This window comes from Cannabis sativa, chromosome 8 (genome assembly GCF_029168945.1).
Source record: "Cannabis sativa cultivar Pink pepper isolate KNU-18-1 chromosome 8, ASM2916894v1, whole genome shotgun sequence".
In the NCBI taxonomy this organism is placed as follows: domain Eukaryota; kingdom Viridiplantae; phylum Streptophyta; class Magnoliopsida; order Rosales; family Cannabaceae; genus Cannabis; species Cannabis sativa.
This window is the reverse complement of record NC_083608.1, coordinates 45,133,762-45,146,879: the sequence shown is the minus strand read 5'-3', so window position 1 is coordinate 45,146,879 and position 13,118 is coordinate 45,133,762. Positions and strand designations below refer to the sequence as shown.

At 31.7% G+C, this 13,118-nt stretch overlaps 2 protein-coding genes across 2 annotated transcripts; both read left to right on the top strand.

Annotated features, from left to right (window-relative positions):
* The first annotated feature begins 1,167 nt into the window (after positions 1–1,167).
* LOC115700930 (eukaryotic peptide chain release factor subunit 1-3-like) lies at positions 1,168–3,502 on the top strand. Its single transcript, XM_030628610.2, has 2 exons — positions 1,168–1,323; positions 1,857–3,502. Exon 2 carries the CDS (start codon positions 1,900–1,902, stop codon positions 3,211–3,213), a length of 1,314 nt encoding a protein of 437 aa, XP_030484470.2. The 5' UTR covers positions 1,168–1,323; positions 1,857–1,899; the 3' UTR covers positions 3,214–3,502.
* A 1,338-nt stretch (positions 3,503–4,840) lies between these two features.
* On the top strand, positions 4,841–6,797 carry LOC115700932 (WD repeat-containing protein LWD1). Its single transcript, XM_030628611.2, has one exon. It carries the CDS (start codon positions 5,027–5,029, stop codon positions 6,065–6,067), a length of 1,041 nt encoding a protein of 346 aa, XP_030484471.1. The 5' UTR covers positions 4,841–5,026; the 3' UTR covers positions 6,068–6,797.
* Positions 6,798–13,118: the final 6,321 nt, after the last annotated feature.

The window sequence follows — 13,118 nt, the reverse complement described above, 5'->3', positions numbered from 1 at the left end:
GAATCTCTAGAACAAGCTCTGGAATAGCAAGATACTGGAAAGACATAAGGTCCTGTGGTGGTGTATTCTGTCTAATGCGCTTCCTATAAGATCTGTGATCAATAGAAGATTCCACATTGAGGACACTAGTTGCCCTCTGTGTGGATCAAGGGAAGAAACTATGGAACACTTATTCCTTTCTTGTGATGTGGCCTTTCACCTCTAGCGCTCTTCTCCTTGGGGTTTCTATCCCATTTGTGATACTGGGATCCGAGTTTGGGATTGGATCAAGTTCATCTGGGGACTGAACTGTAGAGGGGTCCGAGTTGAAGATGCCTTCTTGTATGCCTCCATAATTGTGGATACTCTTTGGAGGATGCGGAATGACAAAGTTCACAATAATTGCCTGGTTGATGTGAAAAAATGTGTTGATGATGTTTGTTTTACCTATGTTGATTTACGTAATCATTTATTACCTAGTCCTACTTTACCTCCCAAGGAAGCTTGGTCCCCTCCCCCCGGGATTGGATTAAGCTGAATTGTGATTTAAAAGTGGTCTTTGACACTATGTGTGTTGCAGTTGTCGCCAGGAACCAGCTTGGAACTGTGGTTAGAATTTAGACGGCGCGGGTGGATTTCTCTGATGCTCTTTACGGAGAAGCTGAGGCGTGCTGTTTAGCGGTTTCGACAGCTATGGAGATGGGTTACAAGTTTATTATAGTTGAGAATGATTCGAGGGTGGTGATCAATGCTATCAATGGGATGGAATCTCGTTGGGCGCTTGAGAACTACGTCTCATTTTGTACTAAGTCTTCTCACTCGTTTATTAGCTATAATTTTTTTTTATTAGTCGAACTTGTAATTTTGCTGCTCACAATGTGACTAGATGGGCTTTTGTTCATCAAATGTTTGGATCTATCCCGGTCTCTGTGTTACCGGAGAACCTTTTATGTAATGACCACGAGGTCTAGTTATATTTTGTTTTAATGATATCACGCTAATTTCAAAAAAAAAAAAAAAAAAAAAAGTAACAAAGTTCTCTTTTGATAAAAGGATAGAGTTCCGTTTCAAAAAAAACAAAAAATAAAAGATAAAAGGATAGAGTACCAAATAAAAAATGAAAACTATCACTATTCTTTTTTTTTTTTAACTTTTTTCCCAAAAAAAAATTATATATTTACCGATTAATAGATAAATAAATAATGACGTGGGTACAAATCCAAGGAAAGGCTCTTATTAGGACTTCTGCCTTTTTCAATCTCTTCAAACCCTAGAAACTAGACCAAGAAGAAGAACAAAAAGCTTCAGGGGACCTTACTTCCTTACCTTATCGCCTACTACAAGGTTAGATTTGATTTGTTTTGGCTTGTTTTACTATTGTATTTTTTTAAATATTTCAATTTTATTAGTTATATGGATCGGATCTTCATCTTTGGTTTACATAAAAATCGGATAAGTTTTTATGGCCCTGAAATCGAAATCAAAATCAAAACTTTGATTTGATGTTCTAAGCTTCTATGATGATCTTTGCTTTGTGTGTGTGTATATATATAAATATAAATATATATCGTTTCTATGCTTTTTTTGTGTAGCCGTAGGACGAATTGTGTATGCTGCTTTTATAGATTGTTGAAACTTGAAAGTGAATAAAGAAATAGTTTTTGATTGTTTTCTGAATCAAATAACTGCAAAATTTATTAGAACGATCTATTTCTGGGTTATTTCAATTTGGGTGATTTTTGTATGCGTATTTATATTTATGCTGAAGTTAATGGTGCTTTATTAGTTTGCGATTATCTTTTTCAGTTTTAACCTTTGAACAATATTTGACTGAATTAATTGTCGTGTTTCTGTTCCATTGTTGTATTGAATATTAGGCGAATAAGGATTTTTCTGCATTTGGGTCTATCATAAGTTGCAATGGCAGATGGTCAAGAATCAGATAAGAACATTGAGATATGGAAGATTAAGAAACTGATCAAGGCGTTAGAATCTGCAAGAGGCAATGGTACCAGCATGATTTCTCTTATAATGCCTCCGCGGGATCAAATTTCTCGGGTTACTAAGATGCTTGGCGATGAATTCGGAACTGCTTCGAACATCAAGAGTAGGGTCAATCGCCAGTCTGTGTTGGGTGCCATTACATCTGCACAGCAAAGGCTGAAGCTTTATAACAAGGTTCCTCCTAATGGTCTTGTGCTTTACACTGGAACGATTGTCACCGATGATGGGAAAGAAAAGAAGGTGACAATTGACTTTGAACCTTTCAAGCCTATAAATGCTTCCCTGTACCTTTGTGACAACAAGTTTCATACCGAAGCTCTTAATGAACTTTTGGAATCTGATGATAAGTTTGGATTTATTGTGATGGATGGAAACGGTACCTTATTTGGGACATTAAGTGGAAACACAAGAGAGGTGCTACATAAGTTCACTGTTGATTTGCCAAAGAAGCACGGTAGAGGAGGTCAGTCAGCACTTCGGTTTGCTCGTCTTAGGATGGAAAAGCGACATAACTATGTTAGAAAGACTGCTGAGCTTGCCACACAGTTCTACATCAATCCTGCTACTAGTCAGCCTAATGTTTCTGGTCTAATTCTTGCTGGTTCAGCAGATTTCAAGACTGAACTGAGCCAATCTGATATGTTCGATCCTCGTTTGCAGGCAAAGATATTGAATGTGGTTGATGTTTCTTATGGGGGTGAGAATGGTTTCAATCAAGCTATTGAGTTATCTGCTGAAATTTTATCCAATGTAAAGTTTATTCAGGAGAAACGCTTGATTGGAAAGTATTTCGAGGAGATCAGTCAGGACACTGGTAAGTATGTCTTTGGTGTAGATGACACACTGAAGGCACTCGAAATGGGTGCTGTAGAAACCCTTATTGTGTGGGAAAATCTGGATATTAACCGGTATGTTCTGAAACACGGTACTACCGGTGAGATTATTGTGAAGCATCTGAACAAGGACCAAGATAATGTCCAGAGTCATTTCCGTGACCCAGCTACTTCAGCAGAGCTTGAAGTTCAGGAGAAGATGCCATTACTTGAGTGGTTTGCCAACGAGTACAAGAGGTTCGGTTGTACACTCGAATTTGTAACTAACAAATCCCAGGAAGGATCACAATTTTGCAGAGGATTTGGTGGGATTGGAGGTATCCTTCGATACCAGCTTGACATGAGATCTTTCGATGATCTATCGGACGATGGAGAAGTATATGAAGATTCTGATTAAGGGTCAACTTTCAAATATTGCAGGATAGTGGTGTGAGATCCTCATGCAGGTCTCTTTCTCTGTTAGTGTTAGGTACCTTGGATCTTTGATGCCAGTTTTATTACTTTATTAGTATACTAGGGAACTACTAGTTTTTCACAATAATTATAATCTTTTAAGGTTGCTATAGTTAATGAATAATCAATTATTTGTATATGTGAGAATTTCTCAAATAAATATTTATGACATATTTCCAAGGTACTCATTTCATGGAATTTTGGCAAAATAATATAGTTTATAATTTTTTTTACTGTACGCATACTTTTCATTTATAAGAAGGTACATACAATTTATTTTTATTGGAATTGAAAAAAGAAAAAAGCAAAAAAATAAAAACATGTAATTACTTATTTTTATAATTAATTTAAGGGGCTTTTTCATTTTTACACTTTAAACCAGTGTTTTTTTTGTATTTTTACGGAATTCTACGTAGAAATCCCTATTGCAACTAGCGCTGCAACCTAAATTGTAACAGAAAATCGTACAGAAACCTCTATTGCAACTAGCGTTGCAACCATTCTAGAAATTCAAACCGTAAATTTGAAGAAAAAAAAAAAAAGTTAAAAAATAGTATATGAGATAATTACTCTTAATTTAATTTAATTTTAGTTTTTGATTTTTTTTTTCAGTAATTACAACATCTATTTTTTTTAAAAAAAAAAATCTATAAATAAAAAATGGAACGATTTTATCATTGAGGGCAAAAGTAGTGCCCCTACTATTTATTTGATTTCGAAAATTAAGGAGCTGTTTAAGACAACAAACATTCGTTCAATTAGCTTGTGTAATGTGATGTATAAGATTGTCATTAAGACGATGACTAATTGTTTGCGTAATGTTTTGGGGATATCATTTTGGAAGAACAAAGTACCTTTATATATGATAAATGCTTATGACCGTATTGAATGTACTTTCATTTGTGGTATGATGAGAAGTTGTATTATATTGTATATATTTGGTTCGTTACTCGTTAATGTGAATGGGAAGGTGGTGGGTAATTTTACTCTATCTTGTGGTCTTCTTGAGAGAGATCTAATTTCTCCTTTCTTGTTTTTGATATGTGCGGAGGGTCTTTCTGTGCTTATTAAACATGAATGCAGGTTCAAGACTCTTAAGGGCCTTACGTGTGGGAGAAGGGGATTGGTGATATCCCATTTATCGTTCGCCGATGATAGTTTATTTTTCTTGAAAGCTTCAAGAGATAGGTGTCTGAGGTTAAAGTAAATTTAGCTTGTCATGAGAAATATCTTGGACTTCCTTGTTTTGTGGGAAAAAGTAAATTTAGCTTGTTTCAATTTATCAAAGATAAGGTTTGGAATAAGGTTTGAAATAATTTTTTATAATTTTTAAATAATAATATTAGGTGGACCAATATAAATGTGACACGTGTATAAGAGTGTACACATAAACAGTTTATATTAACAATAAACTATAAAAAAAATAGATGACACTTTAAATTTATTAACAATTTAGTTTAAAGTGTTTTATAATGAAAATTTGAGTTTAGAGAAAAAAATAATTTTATAATAATTTTTATTTTACTAAATCTTTAAATTTTGTTAAATACAATATTATCAAAACACCAATCAGGTTTGGAAAAGAGTCCAAAATAGTATTTATTTTGTATTTTTTAATGTTGAAAATAAGAGAGAAGGGTAAATTGGGTATTTGGTAAGCCAAAGACTTTTGCTTAGTGTACTTTGCTCTTCGCTGGTTTTGAGGACTAGGGCTTAAGCGGTAGCTGGACGAAGAAGAAGAAGAAGAAGCTCTGTCAATGGGTGCAAGCAGCGATCCGACTCAAGATGGGTCCGACGAGCAGCAAAAACGTTCAGAGATCTACACATACGAAGCTCCATGGCACATCTACGCCATGAACTGGAGTGTCCGCCGCGACAAAAAGTACCGACTCGCAATCGCAAGCCTTCTGGAACAACACCCAAACAAAGTCGAAATCGTTCAGCTTGACGACTCCAATGGCGAGATCCGCTCCGATCCATCTCTCTCCTTCGAACACCCATACCCTCCAACAAAAACAATCTTCATTCCAGACAAGGAGTGCCAAAAACCCGACCTCCTAGCCACATCAAGCGATTTCCTCCGAGTATGGCGAATCTCCGATCAAGATTCCGGTGTCGAGCTCAAATCTCTTCTCAACGGAAACAAGAACAGCGAATTCTGCGGTCCGCTTACTTCCTTCGATTGGAACGAAGCCGAACCCAAACGAATCGGAACTTCAAGCATAGATACGACTTGTACGATTTGGGATATCGAACGTGAAGCTGTGGATACTCAGTTAATCGCTCACGATAAAGAGGTTTACGATATAGCTTGGGGTGGAGTTGGTGTTTTCGCCTCAGTCTCCGCCGATGGATCGGTAAGAGTTTTTGATCTTCGCGATAAAGAACATTCCACGATTATATACGAGAGTTCTGAGCCAGATACTCCTCTGGTTCGACTCGGTTGGAATAAGCAAGACCCTAGGTATATGGCTACTATAATAATGGATAGTGCTAAGGTTGTTGTTCTTGATATTCGTTTCCCTACTCTTCCCGTGGTTGAGTTACAGAGACACCAAGCTAGTGTGAACGCCATTGCTTGGGCTCCACATAGCTCTTGTCATATATGTACAGCAGGGGATGATTCTCAGGCTTTGATTTGGGATCTTTCTTCAATGGGTCAGCCTGTTGAAGGTGGATTGGATCCAATCCTTGCTTATACTGCTGGTGCTGAGATTGAACAGTTACAGTGGTCTTCTTCACAGCCTGATTGGGTTGCCATTGCTTTCTCTAGTAAGCTTCAAATATTGAGGGTATGAATGATGAAAGTAAAGAAAAAAAAAACAAATCTTTCTTTCTTTCTCTTTCTCTTTGAGTTTGATTATTGATATGATGAAAAATAGCAAAGAAGGGTCGATGATGATCACTGAAAGCTAAAGAGAAAGCTTCTTCTCAGCTATGGTGCTGATGATGATGATGATGATGATGGAGAAGAAGAAGATGATGAAGAAGAAGAAGGTTACTACTATTACTAACATTTCTTTATCTCTTGTTTCTTGTTTTAGTGTTTTTTTTTTTTTTTTACTAATTACCTCATAATTCATTCCTTATTTTGTCTCATACATTGTGTTCCTTAGTTTGATAATTCATGTTCATTGTAACCATTGAAACTATATGTAAAATAGATACATTTTAACTTTAGGGGAATTCAATTAGCTCGAATGGTCAGATATGTGTTAGTTATGAAGAATGCAATTAGAATGATAGTAGTACTAATACTAGACCGATAGCTCGGATGGTCAGACATGTGGGTATTTGAATTTCGAGCCTCCGAATATTGTAGGGTTCGGGTACGAAGCTCCGAAAAAAATGTGTTAGAGATGGAGTTGAGTTTAGGGGTTAGTTTTTAGTAATCATTAGGTGAGTTAAGAGTGGTTGATTTTTGGATTTGGAGGAGAAATTGAAGAGTGCTTGTGTTGGTTCAAGTGAAAACTATGTTTTGTGATGTACAAGTACTAATGAATGAATTAATATCTTTTTACTGTCTAATTTACTTTCTACTAAACCAAGTATTAAAACAAAAGACTTACATATTATATCATGACAAATGTGGATATAGATTAAGGCCTGCCAAGAGGATAAAATAATCTCAAGTCTTAAAAAAATCATCATTTACAACAAGTTTTGAGTCATAATTTGAGACTTGCCATTTGACAATTGATATCATCGTCCTCACCAAAACAATTGCAACAACTTTTTGGCATTACATAATTGTTTACCGGTTTTTCATACTATTTATTATTATGTCAATATATTGGAATGCCCTAGTAATAGTATATGTTACACCAATTCTCTTTTGTAAGATTTTGTATAAATTACAAACTATTATTGTTTGAATGTTAACTGAAAGAACCAATTCCAAAACAGCAGCAGATGCACACAATGGGAAGTATCCCTATCCAAGAATGACTAACGATTTGTGAGAATATTAGGGTTTGTTTTTCTTTCAGAAGTTTGGTATGATATTGCCTACCTTTCAACACCGAATGTTATCAAAGAATACTGACGATATGGAAAAATGAATCGGTAGAGTTGCTTATTTTGGAAAGAAAAGTAATGTTGGAAGTGTAGATGATGGTTGTAAAAAGTGATGATAATAATTTGTAAAACTAGAAAATCTTTACGTCTTCTAATTAAATTATTGAATGTTGAGAAATTCTCTCCTATGTATACATAATGCTAATTACAGCTTACACTTTTTTTTAACAAAAAATTTGAGTGCTATAATATAGCTGGTAGCATTATTATTATTATTATTATTATTATTATTATTATTATTATTATTATTGTAAACAGTGGCATAAGTACCCAATATTTATAAAACTGTAATTTTATTCCAGTTTCATCAGTACAAATTCTGTTATTGTCTTAAACATAACACATATAAGACTCAAATTTTGGATTATTTGGTCTGGACGAAAATATGTAGTATTAGTTACTTCTAAATCTTTTTTTAATAAATTTAAAACGGAGTCACGAAAATAGAGAAAAATTACAGTTTTACAAACATTAGGTACTTATGCCACTAAAAATATTATAGGGTTTATGTGCTTACAAATTCAAAACTTTGGGTATTTATGACGCTATTTACTTTTATTATTATTTTAAGGCAAAATAAATATTTATATGTTTTGTAACTAGCTACCAATGTTTAAAAAGGCGTTTTTGAGGCGCGCCTCAAGCTGAGGCGTTTGAACAGTGCCTCAAGGCGTGCGCCTTGCTGAGAAGAAGTGAGGCGTACGCCTCATGTGGTGAGGCGTTGAGTTAAGGCGTGAGGCGTTGAGGCATAAGAGGCGTGCGCCTCAAATTTTGTGTGTGAAATGGGCTATTTCAGCCCTAAAAAAAGGCCCAAATTGGTATTTTAAATTTAGTTTTCTGCTGCCTAATTTAAAAGACTTGAAAAACTTTAAAAAAGCCCAATAAACATTAATAAAAAAAGCCCAATAAAATATTTAAGTGAGCCCAAATAAAACTTAAAAATAAAACCCTAGTTTTATCTTCTTCATAGCAGCTGATCTCTTTCTTCACAGCAGCACACAGCTGCTGCATATTGCTTCAAGTTCAACCCACGAAAAAAAAAGCTTGCTGCTTCTTCTTCCTCTTAGGTGTTCTAAAAGTATTGATTCTATTAATTTTTGAGGCTTACGCCTCGCCTTACAAAAAAAAAATGCCTCAAGGCTCATTTGCGTTTTTTAAAACATTGTTAGCTACTGATATTCTATAATAATTATTAAATTAGATTATGTAAAAATAGATATCTTTTAGTGGTTTTCTATACAAGTTTAGTAACTAGTAAGTAATGGGAAGACCCTTATAAAATTTGTAGTATTGCTTCACATTGAAAATAGCATTTTTACTTCTTCCAAAAAAGTAACTATATATATTTTAGTATGTCTTTAACTACAAGAACAAGACCTCCTGACTGGAAGGTATCAAGTATTTTCTTTTCTATTGTTAATGTATTGAAAGCACTGCCAGTTGTTCGGTTTTTTTTTATCAATCATAGTTTTAATACATGGTGTTGCTAAGAATGCTAGAGTTGCTAGCGATTTAGCTATTTTGTATCAAGAGGAGGGTAATCTCCTTGTGATTCCCATCGACTTTCTTAATTAATGAACACATTGTTCTTTCAAAAAAAAAAAACGTACCTAGATTTAGATTATATGGACCTAAAAATGAATTATTCTAAAAACTTAGAAAGGGTATATATTTTACTTCGAATATAAAGAATTAATTAATCGGTAATATTAGAGCAATAAATAGATTCATATCTCTTTGTTTGAATTACTTTGAGTGTAAGAGATGATAAAATTTTGAAATTTTTATTTATTTATTTTTAATTATGTAATACTTTCAACAATTAAAAAGACTTGTTGGGAAGAGTTATCATAAATATCAATTGAGGTAAAATAATTTTCTACTTAGTAGAGTAAACAATTCATGCAATTCTCTTCACCACTATGAGTGTTAGAGAAACTAAAATAAAAATCAATAATTGAACTAAAAATAAATTTTCTCTAAATTAAAATGAAAAACAACCATCTAAACACCAAAGGATGTCATATAAGTTTCACATGATATGACATCCCATAGTATTATCTTCACAGAAGTAGTCTCCAACTCGAGTTGGCGGTTGCAGGGTTTGAGAGAACACCGGTATTTCTCTTTCACTTTGGTAAAGGAAATAATAGTAATAATTATTGTTGTTATATGGGGTACCAATAGTAAAATCAGAAGAAGGAATGATCATATTATGTTTTCTAACCTCATTAGATGAATCTATAACCAAATTAGGCATATTAATAGGCATGGCTTGTGTTTTGTGGATAGAAGAAGTGGGAACAACAACACTTTTTGTAGTAGTCTCACTTGAATTAGGAGCACTCTTTTCATTATTTTTAGTATTACTATTAATATTGCTAGTTTTGTTTTCATCATCATCATCATCAAAGTCTTTGACTTTCTCACTCTTTGTTACTTGTGCTTGTTTTCCAGCTTTGCAAAGCTTTTTTATTAAGATTTGTGGATCAACATTTCCTGTGACTGTCACTTTTGGCATCATTGGGTCAATTTCTATTCCAAATACACCTGCAATAAACAATTTAACACATAAATTAGCAATTATTAATTTGTTTTGGAAATAAAGAAACAAAATTAGTATTGTTAATTAATTACCTTCAATACTCCTAAGAACCTTTTTAATCTTCCTTCTGCACCCATCACAACAATGGATGAAGACCTTCAATTCAACCTTCTCAACATAGACAAAAATAATATTGAAACTTAATTAGTTTTTGGATTTTAAGCATTATTAATATTGTATATATACATTGAAAATGGATCAAATTAAAACCAAAGAAGCTTGACTAATTAATTAATTAAGGTTTAATACCTTCAAGGTGGGTGTGGCCACTTGATCCTTTGCCATATATGCTCAAAGAATTGCTGCACACTCTAATTAATTGGCCTCAGTTTCAATTTATAGTATATGCTTTTTCATTAAAATAAAAATTAATTAATTAATTAATTAAAGGTGATGTTTTGTTAGAATTAGCTTTCTCTTAAAGCCAACCTGTTGGAAATTCTCTTCTATCACCCCCCATACACTTGGATATCTAACTGTAATGACTTGGACTTGGACTTAATATTAGACACTAGAAAAGATGCAAATTCTACAAATTTTTTTAAAGAAAATTATTCAAAGTGGTAGCTACCAATTAATAATTAATTAGTATAGTTAATTAAGATTAAAATATGTGTGTACTTCTTCTCTCGGTCCTCCCTTTAGAACTAAACTATATACAATATTATGATATATTATTGCAAGTAGCAATGAGATCTTTGTAGGGTTACATTATTTTTTAAGGTAAAATTATACATAAAATATGCCCAACAAAACAAAGAATATTTACATAAAATTAATATAGTATTATAATTATTATGGGACTCCAATATAATTCAATATTAAATTAAATCAATCACTTTTAATTGCATCAATACATCGAAGCCAAAAAAAAAAAAAAAAATCAGTTGTGTTTTAAAATATCAATATATTGCAAATTACATAATAAAGTTGTGTGTGTTGGTCATTTCTTTTGGGAGATCTCTATTTGCTTGTAGGTCATTTGATTAAAAAAATTTTAAGAGAAATGCTAAAAAGTATCAGTGATGTTTAGCACATTCATATGTGTTAATATTGTTATTGGTTCAATTATAATCGTAAAACGATATGTCTAGAGGTGCTAAATATTATTAATGTCTAATAACAATGCTCATTTTTTAAGTATTCGTATAGTATGGATTAGAATTTTTTCTACTCTATCATTTAAAATAAATCATCAAAATTTTATTTTTTTTATTTTACAACACATTACAAAAATTTTTCTCTACATCATTAAATTAATATTATTTTTACTTTCTACACTATTAAAATAATAATTTTTTATTACAATATGTATAAATAAAATATTATTTATATATTATTAAAATAAATTTAGAGAATGTATTATTCATTCTCTACATATAAAGATAGTTGCATTGGTTTGAATGCATCTTTATTATATATATAATTTAAATAAGCTGAAGAAAGCTTTTTCTATTACTGTAGCTAAAAAAATTTAGAAAATCACTATTATATAATGAGGCTGTTGTGATTCTCAATAATTTTTCTACTTTATCCTTTACATCACCAAGTATACTTATTTCACATTACATTTTTACATTATACTATACATTAATTTCTTTAAAATACATTATCAAAATTCTACCTTTTTTAAAAAATTATGTCATTTCAAATATATATCCCCATATAAAAATAATTATTAAAATTCAAAACAATTAATAAAATATATTTAGAGTAATGAATTGTATTTTATAAATGTAAAGCCTAATTTTAAAGAAACTTTAAAATGAAAAATAAATTAGAGCATTTGCTAACATATCTTTCATGAATTTTTTTAAAACTTCTCACTGATGGGAGTGCTCTTATATTAATAAAATTGTGTTGTAAATTATACTTTTATATAATATATATAAAACTATACAATAGAATCTAATTTATACATTACCAAACAGATCATAACAATTTGATATCTTTTTAAACAAAATCTTCATAGGAGAGTATAAATACATCCTTAAATGCTTAGCATGTTTAAATGTTCTTGTAATTAAATAAGGGTCTAAGTATATAAATATAGAGAATGAATAATTATTAGTACCTTTATTTCATTAGTAATGGGTTTATTTTGTTTATTGAAGCAAAGTAGTTCATGATTACCTTTCTTTACATAAAGAGAGAAATTAGTCTTAATATTCCGATCTTTCTTTTATGACTTGTTAGAGAATGAGAGCCGTACACGTGGATCCTTGATATTGCTTAGTTTAATTTTGTGTCATTAAAAAGATGAAAGAGGAATAGAAATATGCTGAGAAAAGAATGTTTAATATAATTTTGATGATTGAAGTTAAACTTAAAAACAAAATTGCCACTTTGGATTTGACCTAGACCTAAAATAGAATAAAACTAACTTGCCTTTTGAATTTTCAAGTCTTTGATTGACTATATACAATACATTAGGTGGCGTTTGGTTGGAGGTAATGAAATGGAATGGAATGGAAAGGAAACAATTTTGATTCCATTCCTTTATTTGGTTGCATTTTAAAGTATTGGAATGGCATTCCAATGGAATGCTCTTTCTACCATTTTGGTGGAATGGCTATTCCATTTTAAAAATGAAGGAATGACCATTCCAATGTAACAAGAAAAAAAAATTAATTATTTTTTTATCAATTTTTTTTATGCATTTTAAATTTTATTCCATTCCATTCCTATTCCTATTCCCATTCACATTCCTATTCCTATATTTTCATTCCTCCTAACCAAACGCCTTAGTCTATTGTAAAAGAATACAAATTCAAATATCTTGATTCTTGAGTATCTACTTATTTTGATATCTCTCATATTTTAATGTAAATATATATTTCTTTAAAACTATATATAAACTAGTAATATCCCGCGCTTCACGGCGGATATATAAAATATTTTAAATTATATATAAAAAAATAAATTGTCCATTTTAATTAATAAGAATTACTCAATAAAATTATATTAAAATTTAACTTTATTATTAAAAAAAATTGTGACATCAAATGGGACTAATGGGACAACTATTTTTGTGTTTTTGTTGAAGCCATTAGAGATGTCCTAACGGGTAATGCTATACTTCTCATCACAAACAAAATGTCCCAATTCGAATTTTCGATCTCCAAAACCCAATGTCAAAAATAAAGAAAAACATGACACAACATGTT